A 21,512-nucleotide genomic window follows, 5' to 3' on the forward strand; every position below is an offset into this window, starting at 1 on the left:
AGCTTCTATCCTATCTTTTATTTTTAGCTTGTTTTTATTTTCTAATCCTTAATGTTTTTATAACTGTTTTAATATGTCTTAATGTTCTTTTGCACTTTGTCGCAATGTTCTTGACTGTTTATGTAAAGCACTTTGAATTGCCCTGTTGCTGAAATGTGCTCAAATAAATAAAGCTGCCTTGCCTTTTGTTACCATATATTTAATTTAGGCTTTAGAATTGCTTTTTAAAAATAATATTTCTTCATATAAGGAAAACCATTTCAGGATTGAAATGTTCACCTGCCACAGCCAACATTTACCCTGTGGTAATTTAATTCCCTGACTGTGTTTATACTGTACTGTGGGTTCAGCTCATACTGCGGTCAACAGCTCTATCTAGTGGAACATTTTGTGAACTGCATGATTTGCAGTAGACCAGATATATCAATTCAACTTCCCAATATTGATAAACATGTGGTCAGCTACTATAAAGACAAACGTAATAAATTATATATTTTCATATACTGATGTTTCTTCTTCTTTTTTCCAACTGTATTTTCCTTCTGAAATATAAACTGCCTAGCAACAACCGCTGGTTTCCATTGGTTACCTCCATCTTCATAAAGTGACATAACTCTCTCAGGTAGGCCTCTGTTTCCTCTACTCTGAACAATAAAAGAAAGTTTTACATGTCTGTTAAACAGAAAAGCGAATATTTGTTTTAAATACTGATCTAAATTAGATTGATTTCGGTCCTGATTTGTTTGATGTTGGTTAATTAACTGTCGCACAACTGATGTTACAACAAAGTCGTGTTTACTACAGTGAAACTTTTAACACGGTTTATAAATTGAGCTGTAACAGAAACCCTTCAGTACATGTTAACTCACCTCTTTGGGGTGTTTGTGGTGCAGATACAGGTGTGAGGTTGGATCAGGATCTTGTTGAGGTGTGATGGATCAGTGTGAAGAGGAGATCAATGAGGACCAGCAGCAGTCAGACCTGCCCACAATGAGCCAGGATCAGCTGGAGGAGGTCAAGGAGAAGCCCATCCAGGGTCATGAGGCCGAGACTGATCTGGATACAGACAGTAGGTTAAAGTGACCATGCACTTATCATATAATTATGGATGCATTCCTCACCATTCCTCTTTTTGGGGTCATTCCTGTTATGCAGCAACATTTCTGTCCCCATGACTTATTTCCTCATATTTTTCTTTGGTCAAATATTTATAACAAATGGCTTAAATTATAGATGAAGGTCTTCTTTATCACATTAACAGAATAATCAGAATAATGCACATTTAAAAAAAAAAAAACTTATTTTTTTTTTTTTAAACTTATCTGACTTTTTTTTATTCATGTGCTCGATTTTAAATAAAATCACAAAATACTGAAAATATTCTTTAATAATTTATAGACCATGTTAAGCATTCTCTGAGAATATAAAATATACATATGTATACACACACACACACATACACACACATATATATATATATATATATATATAATATACATACATATATTTTTTTATTTATTAGGGAGAACTATATATATATATATATATTAATTTATTAGGGAGAAATATATAAATATATATATATTTTTTATTATTATTATTATTATTATATAAATAATATAATATAATATAATATATAATATATTATTATTATTTTTTTTTTTACCATTTTCATCATTTACTGTGTGTCCCTGAAGTCATTTTCCACCCTGTTAGTAGTTTCTTGTCTTCCAAAAAGAAGATTACAATTCCATTGAGACCACTTTCAGGAACTCAAAAGGAGTAATGTAGGGTAAGCAAAAAAATTCACTTATGTCATGTTTCATGATGATAATTTATTTGTCACTCCTAGAGTTCCACCCTGTTCGGCTAAATTATGACGAAAGTTGATCCGATCATTAGCTACCCTTCTGTTTATGTGTAGAAGGGTAGCTAACTAAAATCTGGATCACTCTGCTATGGCTGACTTAACTAAAAATGTCCCACCCTGTTAGGTCTGTCAACCAATATAAACCAGTCCAACCATAAGGATTATTATTTGAGAGCCCCAATGTGTTTTCATGACAGATAAACATGTCACTATTCTTATATAATGCAAAAAACATGAAAAATCTATATTTTTCTTTAAAAGTTATGAAGCTAAAATCTTGCTGCATAACAGGAATGACCATTTTTCTGTTTTGTCCCTTTCAGGTGGCTGCAGTCAGAAGCCGAGTTTGTCCCTTGCAGAGCGGTACCTGCGGGCCTGTCGGCGGACGGGAGTCGTTCCGGCATCCCCCTTCCTCCGTCAATTGGGCGAAGCCAATATCAACCTGAACCATTATGGTTTAGGACCTCTGGGGGTCAAAGCTCTGGCCATAGCTCTGAAGGTAAGGGGTCTTCAATGCCTCCAGCTATATACACTAGAATGAATTGAAAGAATTAGTACCATGATCACCAAAAATTCAATGGCCATAATTTCTTTTTTTAAAGTAAGGTTATGGATAGTGTAATGGCTTGACTCGACCAGAAACAAGAAACCTACAAGCCACTGAAGGGCTGCTAAACAGGTGTTACACCGAAATCCGTGACCACTGAAATCTGTGACTGCAGAGGAGAAAGCAACGTATGAGGTCACTATTTCTGATGTCTGTCATCAGAAATAGTGACCCCACTGTACCGATGTAATCACTGAGGCAAACACCAAACAATAGATCAGAAAATGTGGCAGAAAACACACAAAACTAACATAAATTTATTTAAATATTTTTTACTTTAAAGATGTATTCACAAAACTCTAAAAGAAAAGTAAAAGATATGTACAGTGGGGTCACATATTCTGACAACAGCCGTCAGAAATAGTGACCTCATATGTTGCTGGCTCCTCTGCAGTCACATATTTCAATGGTCACAGATTTCAGTGTAACACCGCTACTTGCCTTTGTGTAGTATGTTGTGTAGCACGGTTGAATAATTCACATTCCCAAACGTCCGTAGATCCATCCACAATGTTGACGATGATTCACACACACACTTATATCAATTAATAACTTGCATGCAAACAAACAAATGGCTCAATGGGAGAGTCAAAAACTGTGTGCCTCTTTCAGTAAACAACACACACACCTGCTCTGTGATTACAGATTCACCAGTTTGTACTCCACACAACCACCTAGTGTGCAAAATGGGAATTTACCACAAGTGGACACACACTACTTCATATACAGACACATAATGAGCACAATGCAAAAATGGCTCCAACAAATTAGTTGAGGTCTTACAATCCTTTTTCAATGTAGTCTATAAGTGTAGTGTTCATTTTTCTGCCATTCAGTAATGCATTTCTTTTTTTTGTGTGTGTGTGTTTTAGCATGACAATGATGTCACCAACCTTGAGCTGGAGGACAACGGTGTTCAGTCAGAGGGGGCACGCTACCTGATGGAGATGCTTCAAAGAAACGTCAGCATCCGGAGTCTAGTAACTATTCTTCTACTACTACTACTACTACTACTACTACTACTACTACTACTACTACTAACATCGCATCGACTACATCAGTTCTGAAAAATATGCCTGTTACTCATCGGCTCCAAACTTGCAAGAGCAAAGGTATGTTTTTAAAATAACTATTCAGTAAAGAAAAAGGTAACGCGTGGCCTGATCTTCATCAGGTCAAACATTTTGACCTGATGAAGATCCAAGCAGGATTGAAACGTAGTCAATATAAATACTGTGGCATGGAGTAGTGTGCAGGCGTTACCTTTCACTTTACTGACGTTATTCCGATGTGATGTGCTCATAATTAATCTTCTTCAACTTTAAAATAACTATTTCCACTAATGCTCATTTCATCTCAAAACGTCTTCATTTCAGAATCTTTCCAACAACCAGCTGCAGCTTGCAGGAGCGATCAGCATCTCCAAAATGCTGTTAGACAATTACTACATCAAATCCATCAAACTATCAGGTCTTTCACCTCTCAAGATGTTTTTATGTGCCCCTCTCCGCGTCACTGTAACGTAACAGAAATAAGTGAAGTCTTTTTTTTGACTAGTAACTAAATTAATTTCCCCCTTCTACCCTTAGGAAATGATTTTGATGACTTTGCTGTTAAATACCTGGCTGATGCTTTCGAGGTTAGTACAAAGTGATGTTTGTTGAATCCACGTGGCAAAAGAACATTTGAGCTCCTATACGTTTACATTCCTAACTAATAAATCAAGAAACTGTCTTGTGTAAATTTGCATTAAGCTTCACCATTTTCCTTCTTCTTAGGAGAACTATATGATCAACGAGGTGGACCTCAGTCACAACAAGTTCTGTGAAGTAGGAGGACAACACCTGGGTCACATGATAGGTACAGTAGTTCATTTCTGACTGTGTTAGGAGATTGTCACTGCTGATGCCAAATCCCTTAAATTAATAAACAAATATTTGATCTCACAAGTTAAAGTTCAACTGAAATTTTAATTCTTTTCACTTTTTTCTGTAAGAAAACTATAAACTAAAATTATATTAAAGCCAGCTGGTTACCTGCCTGGCAGTAATAGTATTTTAAGTAATATAACAAACTGTTTGTGTCTGCCCGTGCAAATATTGCACCAATAAAATACAGATATAGACATTGTCGGTCCATACGAAAAATCCCCAACATTTTAACATCATATTTAGCAGTTAAAACTGACATTAAGGATATAGTATACTGTAGGCTATATACTGATTTCATGTCATGATGATGAATTTTCAGTTCGACTATAAAAAGACTTCATGAATAATTTGTGGGTTAAAGTCTAAAATGTATTGTGACCCTTTAAATTTATTTCCCCTTTCTCAAAGCCACAAATATAGGCATTGAAGTCCTGAATTTGAGCTGGAACCACATTCGTATGAGCGGTGCAGTGGCTTTGATAGCCGGGCTGAAGGTGACAAACACAACACACTCGAACACAAGCCTTCAGTGTATATTTAACATATCTGTTTCTGTATCATAGCTGTTTGTCACTCATGTTTTCCTCTCCTCAGGTGAACTCGACTCTGGAGCAGCTCCTGCTGTCGTGGAACGGTTTTGGCAAAGTCGAGGCGGAGTCACTGGGTCAAGCGCTGAGACACAACAGCAACCTGGTGCTGCTGGACCTCAGCAGTAACCATATAGACGACAAGGCTGTGACTCTTCTCTGCAAGGGCCTGGCCGTCAACAAAACCCTCAGGGTCCTCAAGGTGAATCCTGGAACACTGGTGTTTGTATGTTGTGTTTGAATCAGCATCATGGCACACAGTGGTTGCCAACCTTTTTCCTTAAGGGACCCCTTTCCTATCATTGCGTAAGCTGACGACCCCTGACTGAGTGACATATGTTATGAATATTTCATATTGTATTCAATGCGTAACAATAACGGAACAGGACAACTAATAAACTGTACAATTAACCCAAATAGTGAACACAATAACAGCAGGAAGTTTGTGTCAAATGAGCAATATTGATGAAATTTAAGCAGATTATTTAATGTGAATATTGCATCAGAGATGAGTTTTCCTCTTATTTTAGGGACTTTAATACAATTCTCTGTAAGGTGTATATTTTTAACAACGATTCATACTTAGATGGCTTCTTTTTTGAGAAATTCAGTGCTTTCTTCTCCCTAATGATTGGCCATTATTCTATTAGCTCTTTGGTTGTTTTAACTCTGTACTTTTCTAATGCAGGATGAGGCTGTTTAGCAGAGAGGGAAGGCTCTCTTGTTTAAATTTATATTTTGAATAAATTATAAAAAATTATAATTTCATTTAGTTATCTGCACATAAATTAATGAAATGCTGAGATATTGGCAAAATGTACATTTGTTTAAAAAAGTTCTTACACCCCTTAAAATCAAGAAGGCCTGGTGACCCTCCTATGAAGCTTTGGCGACCCCTAGTGGGGGTCGGGGCCCCAGGTTGGGAACCAGTGCTGTATGTAACTGTATATTAATTTATTTTAAATGTAAGATTTGTATTTCGTTCAGCTTTCCCATAACCCCATGACAAGTATCGGAGCTCTGACGCTGCTCAAAACAGTTATAAACAACATGGAATCAGCCGTGGAGGAGATCGATATTTCTGTAAGTGCAGTAAAAACTACTTTCACATCAGTATATTATACTTTAGTATAAATATTAATCATGTCTGTATGTGAATATGTGATGATTACATCTGCCTGCAGTACTACTTCTTTTCTCCTAATGTGCCTGTGTGTGTGTGTGTGTGTGTGTTGTGTACAGACGGTATTTGTTGGTGAGGCCTTTGTGGAGCTGCTGGAAGAAGCCCATCAGAAGCGCCCTGCTTTGGATGTTAAGTACAACATCGTGACCTCCGTCACCAGGAACTCATCTGCCCTTCAGATCTTTCAGGTCAGTGGTCAGGAAGGCAGAGAAATCTGGTGACAGGTTAACAAAATCATGTTTATGCTCATGACCTTACAAAAATTGTCCCAGTGAGCTGAAAGATCATTTATTTGTTTGTATACTATAAACATGATCTTTCATAGAAATTCCTTAAAGAGAGAAATGAGAGCATGGCGGATTTCTTCCTAGCTCTGGATGAAGAAGGAACCATGAAAGTCCCCGCCGTTGCCTTCAGGAAGGCTGTAAAGGTCAGGCTAACAATTACATGTCATTAATGAGTCTGAAGTATTCAGATATTCACTTTTGTATGGGTGAGTATTGGAGAAATGATGATGTCATGCATGCAGGCAGCTAACGTACCTCTGGATCAGCAGCAGCTGGCGTGGTTGGTCAGGAAGTTTGACAAGAACTGCACAGGCAACATCAACTACAAGAACTGGTGTGTGTAGGATCACTATAATAGTTCTGTCATCCAATATTTACCTGGCAGGCAGACAAATGAAAGAACTTTTATTTGCAAGTCAAGAAGAAGAAACACAAGCATCAGTAACTTTTTAGGAAAAAAAAAAAAAAATAAACAGATGTTTGTGGTCGACCAGAATGATTAATTTTAAAGGGCCAGGTCGCCCATGTATATCATTTTCAGATTTAACAATCATAATATTGTGTTAATGTTGCGTTATTATTCATATTAATGTTATTGTGTACTATTTTTTGGAAACTTTCATGCCAATAAAGCCACTTTGAATTGAATTGAATTTATTTACCTGGGTTTTGAAGCCTGAATACATTTTGGATATCACTCGGGTTAAGTGGGAAACATGTTTTTGTTGATCTTGGAAATAGTTGGACAAAATAATCTTAGCTCAAGGTCTTCAGTGCATGGAGTTTGATCAGTTGTCATAGAGATTTTTTTTTTCTTAACTTGGGTGAAATGACCCTTTAAGTGTAGTTTGGGTAAAGGGATTCTTCACTCTTAAGACTTTGTGAACACTCCGGTCTTTCTTTGTTGCAGACAGTTTGCTAAACTGTCATCGGTACAGAGACGAGATGAGGATTAGGTAGACCTCTTTGAATAAAATTTAATGGAGTCTGTTTTTTTTATTTCTTCTTATTCTAGCAATGTGACAAACGCAGTATGTCCTCCATTTTTGCTATACAAATCTCTCAGTTTAACAAAATAAAGAGATACTTATAAAGAGGTGGGACTGACATCACAAACCCAACAGTATTGTGCACCACTGACAGGTGTATCCTAACAACTCCCCCTCCCTTTCTCCTTCCACTGTAGTCCTTAGCTCAACCCAATTCTGTCCAGTGTGAATACTTGAACCTCTGACACCAACCAGCTGCACCCATCTGAGCGCTGCCAGCTGTGTCTGCGTCTGGGCCACGGGGTCCTCTGCCTCATTCTCTCTCCATCCAAAAATAATCTTCTGGTATGACAAGAGAACAAGAGGAGGAAGAAAAAGAGAGCTGGCGTCCATATCAAAGGGCCGAGAGGAGAGGAAGAATAGGGCCAGATGCAAGCTGGTTGTTTTCGATCACATTGGTTTAGCTTTGAATCAAATGGCCTGTAAAAGGAAACGGCACGCTTATGAATATGCATGTGCAGCATTACTTATGTAGAGTAGGATTATTAAGGGTGAATTGTCTCAAGGTGTGATGTTCAACAGTGCAATCTGTTTCTGTCTGGTGGCTACAGTGGTAACCACAGAGGAGACAATGACGGGACGCACCGTCTAACCAGCACCTCTTCATTGTGTCATGTGTAAACGGCTTGACATCTAATATCACAGGGTCATGAGGATACGGGACAACTTTTTTATTCTAACATCCCATTTTAGTTTATATCTTCCTCAACATGGTGGTTGACTTCCATGTCAGCTCCAGCGTCATTGGTATCGTCGAAGCTAATGCTGTCATTATCACTTATTGAGGAGTTGTAGTAGTTGCAAACTCTTCCAACTTTCCTCTTTTTCATTATCATCTTCCTCTCTGGACCTTCTCCTGGATCCGCCAAAGAGGTCCAGAGATCCACAAGATTCACTCTGTCAATTATCACCATTACCATTTCTATAAGTAAACTGGAAATCTATATTCTTCCACAGTTTTTCCTTTAAGAGATTTTGTAAAGACTCTTTTTGTTAAATATCATTTGATTGAATGATTCTTACCCTGATGTGGCCTCTGTATCATTGTTCCTGCACCCTAATAAAAACATCAGGTAAAGAAATGAGTTATCTTAAATCCACATTACAGTTTTGTACATTTAAATTTAGCCAGTAGAAACTCTCAAACTGGGATGAATGCTTTCCAAATGAACTGCACAAAATGATACGACTTGTTGTTAAATTAAAGCAATGTTTGGACATGCACCAGACACATATCTATATAAACTACCTTAGCTGAAGCCCCTCTAAAACTATTATATGATTAGGCTTCCAAAGTGAAATGTAGTTGTTGAATGAGACTCACTCTACTGGATTCAATTAGCTTTAATGCGACCCCCTTTAAATGAGCTTTTCTTTGAGAACAAGTGTAAAACTCAGTAGTCCCTTAAAGTCAGTAAATAAGATGGTAGTGGTAAAATAAAGGGAGGGTAAATCCTATCTAATAACTCGGCTGCACAAGGGCCGTGATGATTAAAAGATGACCCTACCATTATACATACATATACGTTATAGATCAATGTTTGGAATATAACAGAATAAGACAAGATGATAGATGGATATATTTAAAAAGTCTCACCATTTATCTGCCACGTCTACAAACCTTACTTAACACCCCTTAAACAGCACAACAACATATATGTAGCTGTTATATACAGTAGTGTTCGTCCCTGTATTCACAGGTTTAAATCCTGTGTTTTGAATATGGTTGGAATTAGATTATGTTTTAAATAAACATCAAGACCTTAATAGTTTTTCTGCCCAACAAGCCTCCCCATCACCATCACCTGACTCCTGGGCTGCTTCTCAATCAGTTTCTGTCTCTTTTTCCTCCGTCAACGTTTTCTTTAAATCTTAAATCACCTTATCCCTTCAGTCACTCACTGAAAATATAGAAAATCATGTTAAAAATCAGACAGTGCATCAAATAGTACTCAAACTTGCAGTGTTGACTACAGTAGTTAGTGGATTAACAGGGAACACAGGTTAGGAGCTGTGTAGTTACTTTCAAGCTAATTTAAACTACAATATAGAGTATCAACAAAGCTGATAAATTGAACAGTTAAAACAACACTGTAAAAATAACTTTAGGCCAACTTTAAGGGCTCATACTACATTGTGATCTTCAAAGGGTTTACAATATTCGGTAACTTCACACCAGCATATAGATTTGACTCTTAATGTTGATTAATTGCCTCTGAGCTATATCAGCTCCTTGAGTGAACAACCAAGAGTTTTGAACATCTCATCACAAGATATTAACACCAATTATTAGCAGAACATTTGCTGTGCGGCTCTCTGACAGTGTTTCAATACTTCAAACTCCAACAAAGTTGTTTTAATACTGTAGATACTTAGAAATTATACAATTATCAAGGCCAATAAACTTACCTTATTTGGATGAGCCTCTTGTGGCAAAGCAATTTCAGCAGTCACACTGTGTAATTATCATATACTGGATGTCTCTCATAACCATCAGTAATGTATAAAATATGAGTCATGGTTGGGGAAGTTTTACTTTTCTTCATTTAACTGGAACTAATGCAGCTATTTCATGCTTTTATGTCAATATCTGATTAGAATACACCTAACGCAGATATGCTTTTGATTTGTTAGTTTAGGTTTTTAACTGACTGAAATGATTAATTTTTCCCTGACTTCATTCAGGGGGGATTGCGTACAGAATTATCTAATACACGTAAAACCACAACAGGATGTTAGTTAGAATTAGTTTGTACGTGCATACGAGGGTTATTCATTTGACAAAATGTGTGAAGATGTTCCACCAAATGAAGAGTACTTAACCTTCTCATAATCAAAACTTTACAGGATGCAACTCAATCATTTAGAAAGTAAAATTGTTTTGAGAATAAAACTAAATTTTTCTTGTTAATATTAGCATCACCTTAAACTCAAAACACACTTTTCCAATCGGACTAAAATACAATTCTTTATATAATGACATTGATATAATTAGCTGTTTAAAAAGACAGAAAAAATAACAGAATAATTTAGGTAAATTATCTCTCTGATGTGGCTTAATGAAAACAAACAGCTAGCTGCCAATTTCTAATGGGCCATCTTTCATCTGAATGGACACAAAGACTTAAAACCCACGTCTTATTGAGCAGTCCAATTGGAAATTCACAGATTTGGCCAAATTTTGAAGACGAAACAAAAAACCTGCCAACAAACCCTTCAGATATCTATGCACCCACTGGCACACGCTGCCAATTAACATGTTCTCGAAAGCGCTAATGGAATCTTGAGCGGTAATAAAAGTAAATAATTAAATTAAAGGAACCCTTGTGTCATTGTTTGCTCTATTCAGGCCCATTAGGACCTCCAGTATTCTCATGGTAATCTAATGTTTGGGGTTTTGTGTTCTCGTAATGAATTCGGTGTTTTTTCCTCCAAACAGTGTTGTTCAGACATTTGTGTAGGTGCTGGCAGAGAAACAAAGACGTACATTAGGACCCATTGTCCCCTGTGATTATTAAAGTAAACAGAAATACTGAAGGGGTATCACACACAGCTGCACGCACTCGAGCCTGTGTTTGTGAAGTGGCAGAAAGGGCCAAGCAACCCTTAAGACTTTGTCAGAGATGATCCCATTATTTGGAGCTTCTCAAGAGCAGAGCGGCGGGGCTGGCTAATGAGGCTTTGAAGATCGGCCTTCGGCACAGAATTCATCTGTGTTTCGGCCAAGATTGGCCATGAAGCTGACCATCCCCTGCTTCAGCCTTGTGCTTTTATTTTGACTTCATCATGAGTTCTTTTCAAAAAGATAACGTCTGTTCTTAGAAGATAACATTTAAAGTGAAATGTGCATTCAAACAGTTTCTCTGGTGCAGTGTACGCTTGGCATTGTTTGGTCTCTACAACTTGAGGAAACAGTTAAAAATGCCCATCACAAGTTCCCAGAGCTCGATATGACATCTTTATACGTCTTCTTTTGTGCGAGCAACAATTCAAAACCCAGATTGACTCCATTTGCAATCATATAAGACAAACTAAAGCAGGAAACCTTCACATTTGAGAGGCTAGAACCTAAAAACTTAAATGATTAACTGATTAGAGTCAATAGAGTGCTGCAGGGATGATGTGTTTTTGTAGGCCAACAAAGAAGTTCGCATCGCCCTGGTTTCCTTGACAAAAAGCCAGTGGGGTTTTTCCATTGGGTTTTGGATTGTTGCAGAGAATAAGCTCTGTGGCAAACAAACACTTATGATACTTACACGTTTTGTTCAGCAAGGTAATCTTCCCAATTTAACACCACTTTTATGATTTTTGAAATGTGAATGCAATCCGCATAAGTAAAAAGCTTACGTTAGGCTATAACGATGGAGGAGTCGGCGTGATGACGTTTAGTAGTCTCACTTAGCCACTTGTTAGCAACTGCCTTTTTTAAGGCACATAAAAGCTTCAAAATTCATGATTGGGATTTTTACTGACGTATTTTATATCATAGAACAAAACGTTAAGTCACAGACCTTATTTCATCTAACTAAAACCCCATTCAAAAAACCCATTGACTTCAAGACAAGGGAACCAAAAGTGCTAAAATGCAAACTCATTTCCAGGTTTTATGACTCATTCCTGCACTACTCTATTGTAACAGCAAAATAATTCAGTGTTTTTAATGATAATTGTGACGCTGAAAGGTCAATAAACTAAACTATAAACTATCAAAATTGTTGCCGATTAATGGAAGATGAATGGACTAATTGTTTGAGCTCTTGTAAATCGTTGTCGGGCTAGTGGTAATACAGCAAGAATGTACAAAGTTTGAAAAAGCAAATGTGCGAGACAAATTTCAGTACATAAAATTCTTGAGATGTTTAATGTTGAAAATTGTTTCTTTAAATAGATACAAGTATTTTATATATATATAGGATAGCACAATGAAAATTTCATCCAGCATTGGAGCTCAACATAAAAACCTGCTGCCAAAGTTGTGCGTTTTGAACATTACTCCCAACACATCGCCCATAAAGTAACTATATTGTAGATTAAAAAAGAAATAGTGTTTGGTTCATGTTTTGTACAGTTTCTGCTAACGAACAGTGAATTTGCGTGTCTGTTTTTTACTAAAAGCACGTAACAGTTTGATCAACATTATAGACTTTGATGGTCAAAGAATGCAGGTTTGAAAACAAAATCAAAATGATGCAGGACATGGATGACTGTGAGAAGCAGGGATATAACTGGAGTCACCTCCAAAACATGGCACCGGTTTACACGTGTTCCATACAAAAACCTGGTTTCCCGATCGCTGATTCCTTTTTCCGGACTGCTGCTTGTAACAATCACTAGCAGCAAAACCAAGGAACTCTTTCAATCCTGTGTTGACATTAAAAACATCTTGAACTAATTAGTGTGAGCTCCGCTTGGCCCTGCTGTGGAAAAAGTGGCTCAGGAGCACCAACTAATGAGCAGAGGAGAAAGTCATGCAGCCAAGTGTTGCCTGGAAAAGCCATTTCTGTCTCATGATTACACAAATGTGACATGGATGCAGCGAGTGTTTTATCTACTGCTTCATATGTCCAATCTGAAGAGCATATGGGTAGAATAACACACCCCATAAATGAGTGTGAGTCATGTAAATGTGATAATGCAGCAAAACAATAACTGATGAAAGATGGCAAGCAATAGTGTAGCTTTGTTGATCTAGCCAAAGCCCATTCTAAGCATATTCTCTACAGATAATACCAGGTATTTAAGCTCCATATGAGTGCTGGAACACAACCTCAATATCCCCCTGACTGAACAGTTAAATGGACAACAGATTTGTGCGTGTTTTGTGGCGTGGAGTTCATTTTATGCAGCTTTAAATAAGATTAAATGTGGTGGTAGAAAACATCACATGTCCAGAAGAAGCACTCGTGGATCTTCCACCACCGCTTTGATCTTGCGTAAGAAAAGGACCGCTTCTCTGCCGTCGACGAGTCGGTGGTCGTACGTCAGCGCCACGTACATCATGGGCCGGATCTCAACCTAAACAAAAGCAGAAAGCAGTTTTAATTGTTTACTCACGTTTGAGGTGCATCAGATTTGGAAATCCACATTAGTATGTATGATCAGTGGGCCTCATGCAAGAAGCGATATATGAAAAAAAAAAAAACTTTTTTTTTTAGTATTTTATGTGGCGTTTAATAATTTGGGTATTAAAACAAACTGACATTTCACACCTCATCTGAGGTTTTTGTACCTGTAACACTTTTGCTAACCCAGTAGTTAAACTAAAGTCACTCGTTCGCGATTTCATTATTCATTCGGTTATAGCTCGTTTAATTGTTTCTTTGACCTGTATGTCTGGACACACAACTCTCACCTTGCCATTGATGGCCACAGGTCGGTCGAAGATGCCATGCATGCCCAGGATGGCAGACTGTGGGGGGTTGATGATGGGCGTGCCAAACATGGAGCCAAACACGCCACCGTTGCTGATGGTGAAGGTGCCTCCATCCATATCTTCAACAGCGAGCTCATTGTTACGAGCCTAAGGCAACACAGCATGAATTATTCTCATTTTAATGATAAAATAAATAGATAATGGTTGACAGATATCTGAGACACCTAAAGCTTTTTTACCTTTTCTCCCAATGCGTTAATGGTTTTCTCAATGTCAGCGAAGTCCATGGTCTCAACATTACGGATCACCGGTACAACAAGCCCCTAAACAAATACATGTTGTATTCAATGTTACCCAGCATTTAGCAGCAACAGTTTTAATACAAAAATATTAAGTTTTATAGCCAAAAATCCTACCTTTGGAGTTGCCACAGCGACGCTAATGTCAACATAATCCCTGTAGACAATCTCTTTGGTTGTATCATCAATAACTGTAGTAAAGACGTTTTGGGAATAAAGTTTGGTGAAACATAAAAGACACATAAAAAGTATAATACTTGGAGAAGCTTTCTTTGGGGAAAGTTCAATTATAAACAAAAGAAAAAACAGTGGAAGTAAGCCAGCGTTGTCTTACCGGCATTGACAGCAGGTTGGTCAGTCAGAGCGTACGCTGCAGCTTTCACAAACGCCGACATAAATCCCAGTTTGATGTTGTGCTTCTTTAAGAAAGCATCCTTATAGAGATTCCTCATGTCCTGAATGTTGCTGAAGCAAAGTTGACAAAGTATTAGTGAGGAAATATCTTTAAAAAAAGAAAGACATCCCTTGAGTCAAATATATCCTATGATGGTAAATGAGACATTGGCATTAGACCGTTACATTAGATCAGTGTAAATACTATGAAGAAAGTTGGAATAATCTTTTCAGAAGCTCACCCCATGTCCACCTCGTTGAAGGTGGTCAACATGGCGCAGGTTTCCTGAGCCTCCTTTAGCCTCTGGGCGATCCTCAACCTCATACGGTTCATCTTCACCTGGACAGAAGGAGAACAAACATCATTATTTACAATATTAATGTAATAAAAGAAACAAAACATGTGAATGAAACATAACAAGTGTGTCATCAGCATGTGTGTGTTACCCTGTTTTCTCCTCTGGATCCTGCAGCTGGAGGAGGTGGTGCTGGAGCTGCAGCTTTGGGCTTGATGGCAGAAACTTGACGAAGAAAAAAAGACAGAATGTGACATTAAGAGGTGAAAACAGTGCTAGTGGCCTACTCGGATATATACGACACAATAATGTTAAAGAAATATATTCTGAAGCATGTAGATTTAGATGCTAGAGATGGAAACACACCAGGTTTGGCTTGGGCAGGCTGTGGTGGCACTGGAGGCATGGCAGTGGGTGCTGAAGGTGGTGGTGGAGGTGGAGGGGCTGCAGCCGGCGCATCTGCAGCTGGAGACGGAGCAGCTTTGGCAGCAACAGCTGAGGAAACAGAAGTAAAGAAGGACATATGTAGTGTGAGTCCAGTGATTAAAAATATACACATTTTGCCTCAATATCTGTCAGTGCTGTTATAATTCAATTGGGGCGGCAACTAACGATTATTCTCATTGTCGTTTAATCTGTTCATTATTTTCTCAATTAATCGATTAGTTGTTTGGTCTATAAAATGCCAGAAAATGGTGAAAGATGTCGATCAGTGTTTCGTAAAGGCCAAGATGACATCCTCAAATGTCTTGTTTTGTTCACAACTCAAAGATATTCAGTTTACTGTCACAGAGGAGTAAAGAAACCAGAAAATATTCACATTTAAGAAGCTGCAATCAGAGAATTTTGAATTGTTTTTTTCTTTTAAAAAAACCTCAAACCGATTAATTGATGATCAAAATAGTTGGCGATTAATTTAATAGTTGACAACTAATTGATTAATCGTTGCAGCTCTAAACTCAATACATTTTAAATCAGCAGATTATCAGCAGCGTATGTAACACTCGTTTACAGTACTCATTTAAAATGTACAACAAGGTGGAAAAAACAAGACAAAACTGTAAACATGTACTGTTTTGGTAATGGTAAAACTCAGGTATCACACTGCAACCAGAATATAAAAAATGCACCCTAAAAGTTTGTTTACTTCAGCGATGGTCAACTGAGCTCACCTCCTTTCCGGAGCTTGAAGAGCGGCGTCCCTCCTTCTACCTTCCCTCCATCAGGAACCAGCAGTTCCTCAATCACACCACTTGCTGGAGCGGGGACTTGTACTGAGGTCTGGAAGAACAAAATACAAAACGTGTTTTATACTCTGTTTCAGGAAAAATAATAAAAAAAAATAAATCATAGAGATGATTTTAGGGTTTCTTGTTCATACCTTGTCAGTCTCAATTTCACACACCACTTCATCTTCTGACACTGAGTCGCCCACAGCTAAAACATAAACAATGAAATAGCATGTATTTCATGTGCAGAAATATGATCATTAACATTTTAGATATGTAGATTCCTACTAACCTTTCTCCCACCTCACATCCCCCTCTGAAACAGACTCTGCGAATGCAGGAGTTTTGACTGTGACGACCTCATCCCCTGTACAAAAACAAAATGCTGTAAGTTAAACACTGAGCAGAGATGTCTTCAATAACACAGTGTTGAGAATTGTTGCAGTACATACTGTGAACAGCAGATGTCTTGAAGTATCTGATGTGGAAGACATTCGCTGATGATGGAAATTCACATCTAAATGTCAAGAAAAAAAAATATTTTTAGAGAAATGCAATTATACAAACCAAATAAACATGTTTAAACACACACACAACAATACTGATCAATACACTACACCACATAAAACCCCTTTAAGATAATATTTGCTGCACAGCTCGGTTTATGATACATGAATAAAACAGACGGATCTTTTACACCGACTGCTGAAGAGTTTTCTAAACGTGAAGTGGTTACTGAGGGGCATTCAAGGACAGACAACATAATGGGAAAGAGCACTTACGGTTGTGAATTCCTGTAAACTAGCTGGCTGCAGACAGGGAGGCCTTAAAGGGAAAAAAAAGAAACGAGAGAAAGAAGAAAGAAAATCAACAACAACTGCTTCTCCTGAGGCTAGAACACGAGATATGAGGGGAGTTCTCTGAGAGCTGCAATTAACCACTTGTGGGCTCCTCAGGCATCTCAATCCTGCAACAAGCATCACTTATTCTGCCGTGGATGATCCACTCATAGAGCTTGTTTATTCATGAGCAAGAAAATGAAGACTGTGGGTTTTAGATGTTGCATTACTGATGAGGTCTACTTAGTCAGAAGCACCCTTACCTGATACACTTTGTCGGACCAGCACATTATTGGCCTGAAAAGACAAAAAGTAAAACAGTAAAAAATCTGTTTCATGTGCATCTTAATTATATGTTGTCCGTGAATTTATTCTTGTTTTGACAGCCTTTTAAACTGGCAGCTTTTAAAATCACATTAATGTGACCTAGATTAGTTGTCCTCTCTCCATACTGTGATTAAAAACATCACGTCTCACATCAAAATACAGCCTACTTTCCCTCTAAATCTAACACAGATGTTAAACAGTTCATCTGCTGTAGCACTGCTGTCTCCGTTTGATCGTAAACAAACAAGCTTATGCTGAACCTTCACAGCTTCAATTACCAGTTAAACCACTGTTTAATCCAGCGCTGACTGGGAGGTTGACTGTGAAGTTATAACTGCGCTGCATTGCTGCATGTTATGAGTCATGTATGTGGGTATTTTGAGGACAGAGCTTCTAGTGAATAAGCCAGTATAGTAAAGGCTGCTTTTACACTGGTGTTTGTCCGGTGGAGTCGCTTGTTACCCAAACCTAAACCTACTGATGTGGGATGCCGGAGGAGGGTGGAGTACATTTTCTACTACAGTAGTTCAAAGCATGTGCAGGCATGCAGCCACTAAGTTTATGCTGTTTTCATTGCTCTCTCTGACTCACTGGAACAAGTGGTGTTGATTATGCACCATGAAGGTCCGAGAGCACAACATCACACTGCAAAAACATATTTAGTTTAATCCTGACTTCTTGGAGTTTCTTTTTCAATCTGTTCTACTTTGTTGTTTCCATAGTCAAAACTCGAGATGGATTATTTCTATGGCTGTGTATTGGCAAGAATCTGGCAATATGTGTCACGATATAGGGGTTATGATTCAATATATTGCGATACTACTTTTTTATGCAATCAGAACACGGGGATCTACATTTGTATTTATCACAGTCCCTGTAACATCCAACATCACGGTACTATGTTGAGAGGGCACATACACTCTCTTTGCAAATAAGTGAAATAAAGTACTGACTGAGTTCATCTTTGCATGTAAACTATTAATTAAAAATCAGTAGTGTTTTTGAGAATCTATACAGTATCAAAAACATTACGATATGTTACACACTGTTCCTTTAATGGGGTGGGCTAAAGACAGACTTCTCAGTATGAGGCAATGCAATTCAACAGGACCACAAACTACAGCCTCTAAAATGACTGTAACCCAACACCACCTCTCTCCAAGACTCTTTTAACACACAAACATTTTAACCTAAAGGTATGCTTTACTGCAGACCTGACTGCTTTACTTTGAGCCAAGTCACCTAATAACAAACTGAATGTATTTCTCAAGACCTCTTATGCAGGAGGCAAATAATCCACAATGGAAACACTACTAGCACAACTAAACAGCCTCCTTGAAGTAAGGAAGAAGTACAAATCAATCAGCTTTATTACCTGCTTAAAGCACTGAAAACTTTTTGAAAACTTTTCACATCTATTAATAAACTGTTCTTCGGGTCAAATGTTTCAAAAGTCGCTTAAAGGGTCATTTAATTGCTGTTTTGTAATTGCTTTTCCCCATGTTGTCCATGCATCTGTTTTTATGTTTGGTTAAGATTGCCCAGAAATCATTATAGATATTTAAATCAATATCTCCTCACAAATACTAACCATACACCTACATGCAACACACACACACACATTAGTCTTTTTTGGTATATTTACTGTATTGTTATTGTTATTATATATATATTGTCCCAATTGTTTATCACTATTATGTAATTTATTATTTCTTTATATTAATCTTGTCTCTATAGGTGGAGGCTTCAGATAAACCCAGTGTTTTTTTTTTTTTGCATCTTCCTGCACTTTATATTATTCATTTATTTTTTTTGTTATGTTGTATAGTCTTAAATTGTGCAAAACAATCAATAATCCAATGTATTATAATGTATTTATCAACACCCCTATGCAGGAGGCAATAATCCACAATGGAAACACTACTAGCACAACAGCCTGCAGCTTTATTACCTGGCTTAAAGCACTGAGAAGTTGTCTCCTCTCACAGCACATACATGTCTAACATGACATGGGCTATTTCTGTCAGGTCAGCTGCACACACACCTCAGACTTAAGACACCATAGCATGCTAACATCAGACTGTCAAGAGTGCTAAAAGTCAAACAAGTCATTGCAACAAAACAACAATAATGTAGCTTACAGGGGACATGAAATAAAGACCCTGTTGTCATACTGTCAGCTTCTTGTCAGACCTGAGCAGCCTGTGAAGCTGTCAGTGTCTCTCTGCCCTTGATGGGTGAGGCCCTGCTTCACCAGCTAACCTTAGCCTGCTAGCTCACGAGCTGAGTCTTGTTTTCACTCAGTGGAAACAGTTTCAGAGTTAAATCTCATGCTCAGTTCAGTGTTTGTGTTTTATCCTACCTGGCTCACCGCTGACAGAGAGCGCCCGAGCGTCCGGTATGCACATCTGGATCGTGATAACATACTGTATGTAGCTGTAGCTGGCACAAACACACAGGGGGTTAATCTGACAGCAGCAGAAGGAGCGGTGCGGAAGTTAGCAGCTCCTCCTTCTGCTTCTGCTTCTTCTTTGGTGTTTATTGGAGGTTGGCAAAACCATCTTAGAGGCGCATTACCGCCACCATCTGGACAACTGGAGTGTGGTGCAGGAGATTGTGCAGAAACAAAATAAAAATAAATAAATAAATAAAATAAAATAAAATAAAATAAAATAAAATAAAATAAAATAAAATAAAATAAAATAAAATAAAAATAAAAAAAATAAATAAATAATAAAATAAAATAAAATAAAATAAAATAAAATAAAATAAAATAAAATAAAAATAAAAAAAATAAATAAATAATAAAATAAAATAAAATAAAATAAATAAAAATAAAAAATAAAATAAAAATAAAAATAAAAATAAATAAATAATAATAATAATAATAATAATAATAATAATAATAATAATAATAAAAATAATAATAATAATGATGACAACTCTATATCTATATTATATCTTAAAAACTGAATAATTTCACAGTATATGTTGTGCAGGACAGATAATAATGCACACAGTACACTTTCATAGACTAAGCTACTGGAGTTACCCTGCACTATACTCATTTTTAACAGTTTTCTTCATCTCCTTGTATTTTTATATTTTTTTTTGTTTTGTACTTTGTACTTTGCACTACTAACTTTTTTACTGCCTTTTTACTAGCATGTTTTGCACTATGGAACTGTGATGCTGGAAACTTTAATTTCCCTCGGGATCAATAAAGTTACTATCTATCTATCTATCTATCTATCTATCTATCTATCCGTCTATCTGTCTATCTGCTGTATTCCCCAATAGACCTGACAATGAAAAGTCCTGATGCTTTGCCTTCCTTAGTGACTGTAAAAGGTGATTCCCTTGGATACTGTATTTCCTGCAGTGTATCAGTACATGTTCAACAGTTTCTGGTTGGTTACAGTGTGTGCATTTCCCAGTTGGGTGCTTGCCTATTCTATATAATATATGGTTAAGACCTGTGTGTCCGATTCTCAGTCGAGTTGGCTGCTCCACAGGAACCACTGAGGATGGACGGGGAGGGGTGTCCGGAGTAGCTGGGACTGGACCATGGCTGGATATACTGTGAAAAAGCATACTGAACGTAATGAATTAAACCTGAAAAACACAATTAAAAGAGCGAAATAAAAGTAGTTTAATAAAAGTTTTTTTTTCAGATGATAAAATAATCAACATTATTTATATATATACAGAAGGAGTGTACCATTGCCTGCATTAGGTAGTAATTCATACCTTTTAAAGGCACAACCACACAGTTAAAAAAAAAATGAATAAGAAAATAGATACTTTAATGTTAATTAATAATTAATTGTCGCCAATGTTTCCCTGATTTGTGTGCCTTAGGGTGTTGTCTGTGTTTTATTTATTTCATTTATTTATTTTTTTTCCTTTAACTACTTCTGTTCTTTGTATTTGCTTGTCTCCATTTTTGTTTGCCCTTAGTTCCTAGTATTGTCTGTTTTTGTTGATATATATCAGAAATAAGGCATGATACACACCCCACAGAAGTCTGTATCACTGACATGCACATGCTTCCTAATACAATTTTTTGAAACAATTAATTATTAATTACTTATTTAATGTTATAATGTGCAGGTAGGAATAGGATAGGTTGGCATATTTGACCACACCTCCTGTTTTTTTTTGGAGGGGCTCTCAAGCTGGACCACTACAAATACTTGAGTCACTCCTCCTGCAAGCTCCAGACCTGCAGCCTCCTCTCGG

The 21,512-nt window shown here is 37.3% G+C and overlaps 3 protein-coding genes across 6 annotated transcripts in view; 1 reads left to right on the forward strand and 2 right to left on the reverse strand.

Moving 5' to 3' along the window:
- Positions 1 to 483: 483 nt before the first annotated feature.
- LOC119476689 (leucine-rich repeat-containing protein 74A-like) lies at positions 484 to 7,113 on the forward strand. Of its 4 annotated transcripts, none has more exons than XM_037750119.1 (13): positions 484 to 622; positions 894 to 1,069; positions 2,194 to 2,369; positions 3,350 to 3,457; positions 3,854 to 3,947; positions 4,067 to 4,116; positions 4,256 to 4,337; positions 4,817 to 4,902; positions 5,003 to 5,197; positions 5,983 to 6,078; positions 6,238 to 6,366; positions 6,504 to 6,608; positions 6,735 to 7,113. In XM_037750119.1, the coding sequence occupies exons 2-13, from the start codon at positions 934 to 936 to the stop codon at positions 6,807 to 6,809; spliced, it is 1,332 nt and encodes a 443-aa protein (XP_037606047.1). In that variant the 5' UTR covers positions 484 to 622; positions 894 to 933; the 3' UTR covers positions 6,810 to 7,113. The 4 variants fall into 4 exon arrangements, with proteins under 4 accessions (XP_037606047.1, XP_037606046.1, XP_037606044.1 ...); XM_037750118.1 differs by having other exon boundaries at positions 485 to 622; positions 3,350 to 3,439; positions 6,708 to 7,113; XM_037750116.1 differs by having other exon boundaries at positions 487 to 622; positions 6,708 to 7,113.
- Positions 7,114 to 12,346: 5,233 nt separating this feature from the next.
- LOC119476722 (dihydrolipoyllysine-residue succinyltransferase component of 2-oxoglutarate dehydrogenase complex, mitochondrial-like) lies at positions 12,347 to 19,797 on the reverse strand. Its single transcript, XM_037750175.1, has 15 exons — positions 19,633 to 19,797; positions 17,207 to 17,240; positions 16,887 to 16,929; positions 16,557 to 16,621; positions 16,397 to 16,471; positions 16,257 to 16,312; positions 16,048 to 16,156; positions 15,242 to 15,370; positions 15,027 to 15,100; positions 14,822 to 14,919; positions 14,521 to 14,651; positions 14,304 to 14,377; positions 14,127 to 14,210; positions 13,867 to 14,034; positions 12,347 to 13,529 (listed from the first exon to the last, which is right to left on the reverse strand). The coding sequence occupies exons 1-15, from the start codon at positions 19,693 to 19,695 to the stop codon at positions 13,395 to 13,397; spliced, it is 1,338 nt and encodes a 445-aa protein (XP_037606103.1). The 5' UTR covers positions 19,696 to 19,797; the 3' UTR covers positions 12,347 to 13,394.
- Positions 19,798 to 20,832: 1,035 nt separating this feature from the next.
- The window catches only part of ylpm1 (YLP motif containing 1), a 36,072-nt gene continuing 35,392 nt past the window's right edge, over positions 20,833 to 21,512 (reverse strand). The window contains exon 21 of the transcript XR_005204095.1: positions 20,833 to 20,850. The gene's annotated coding sequence lies outside the window, so the exon portion shown is untranslated. The remainder of the gene's footprint in view (positions 20,851 to 21,512) is intronic.

The sequence above is a fragment of the Sebastes umbrosus genome, chromosome 18 (assembly GCF_015220745.1).
Source record: "Sebastes umbrosus isolate fSebUmb1 chromosome 18, fSebUmb1.pri, whole genome shotgun sequence".
Classification (NCBI taxonomy): Eukaryota; Metazoa; Chordata; class Actinopteri; order Perciformes; family Sebastidae; genus Sebastes; species Sebastes umbrosus.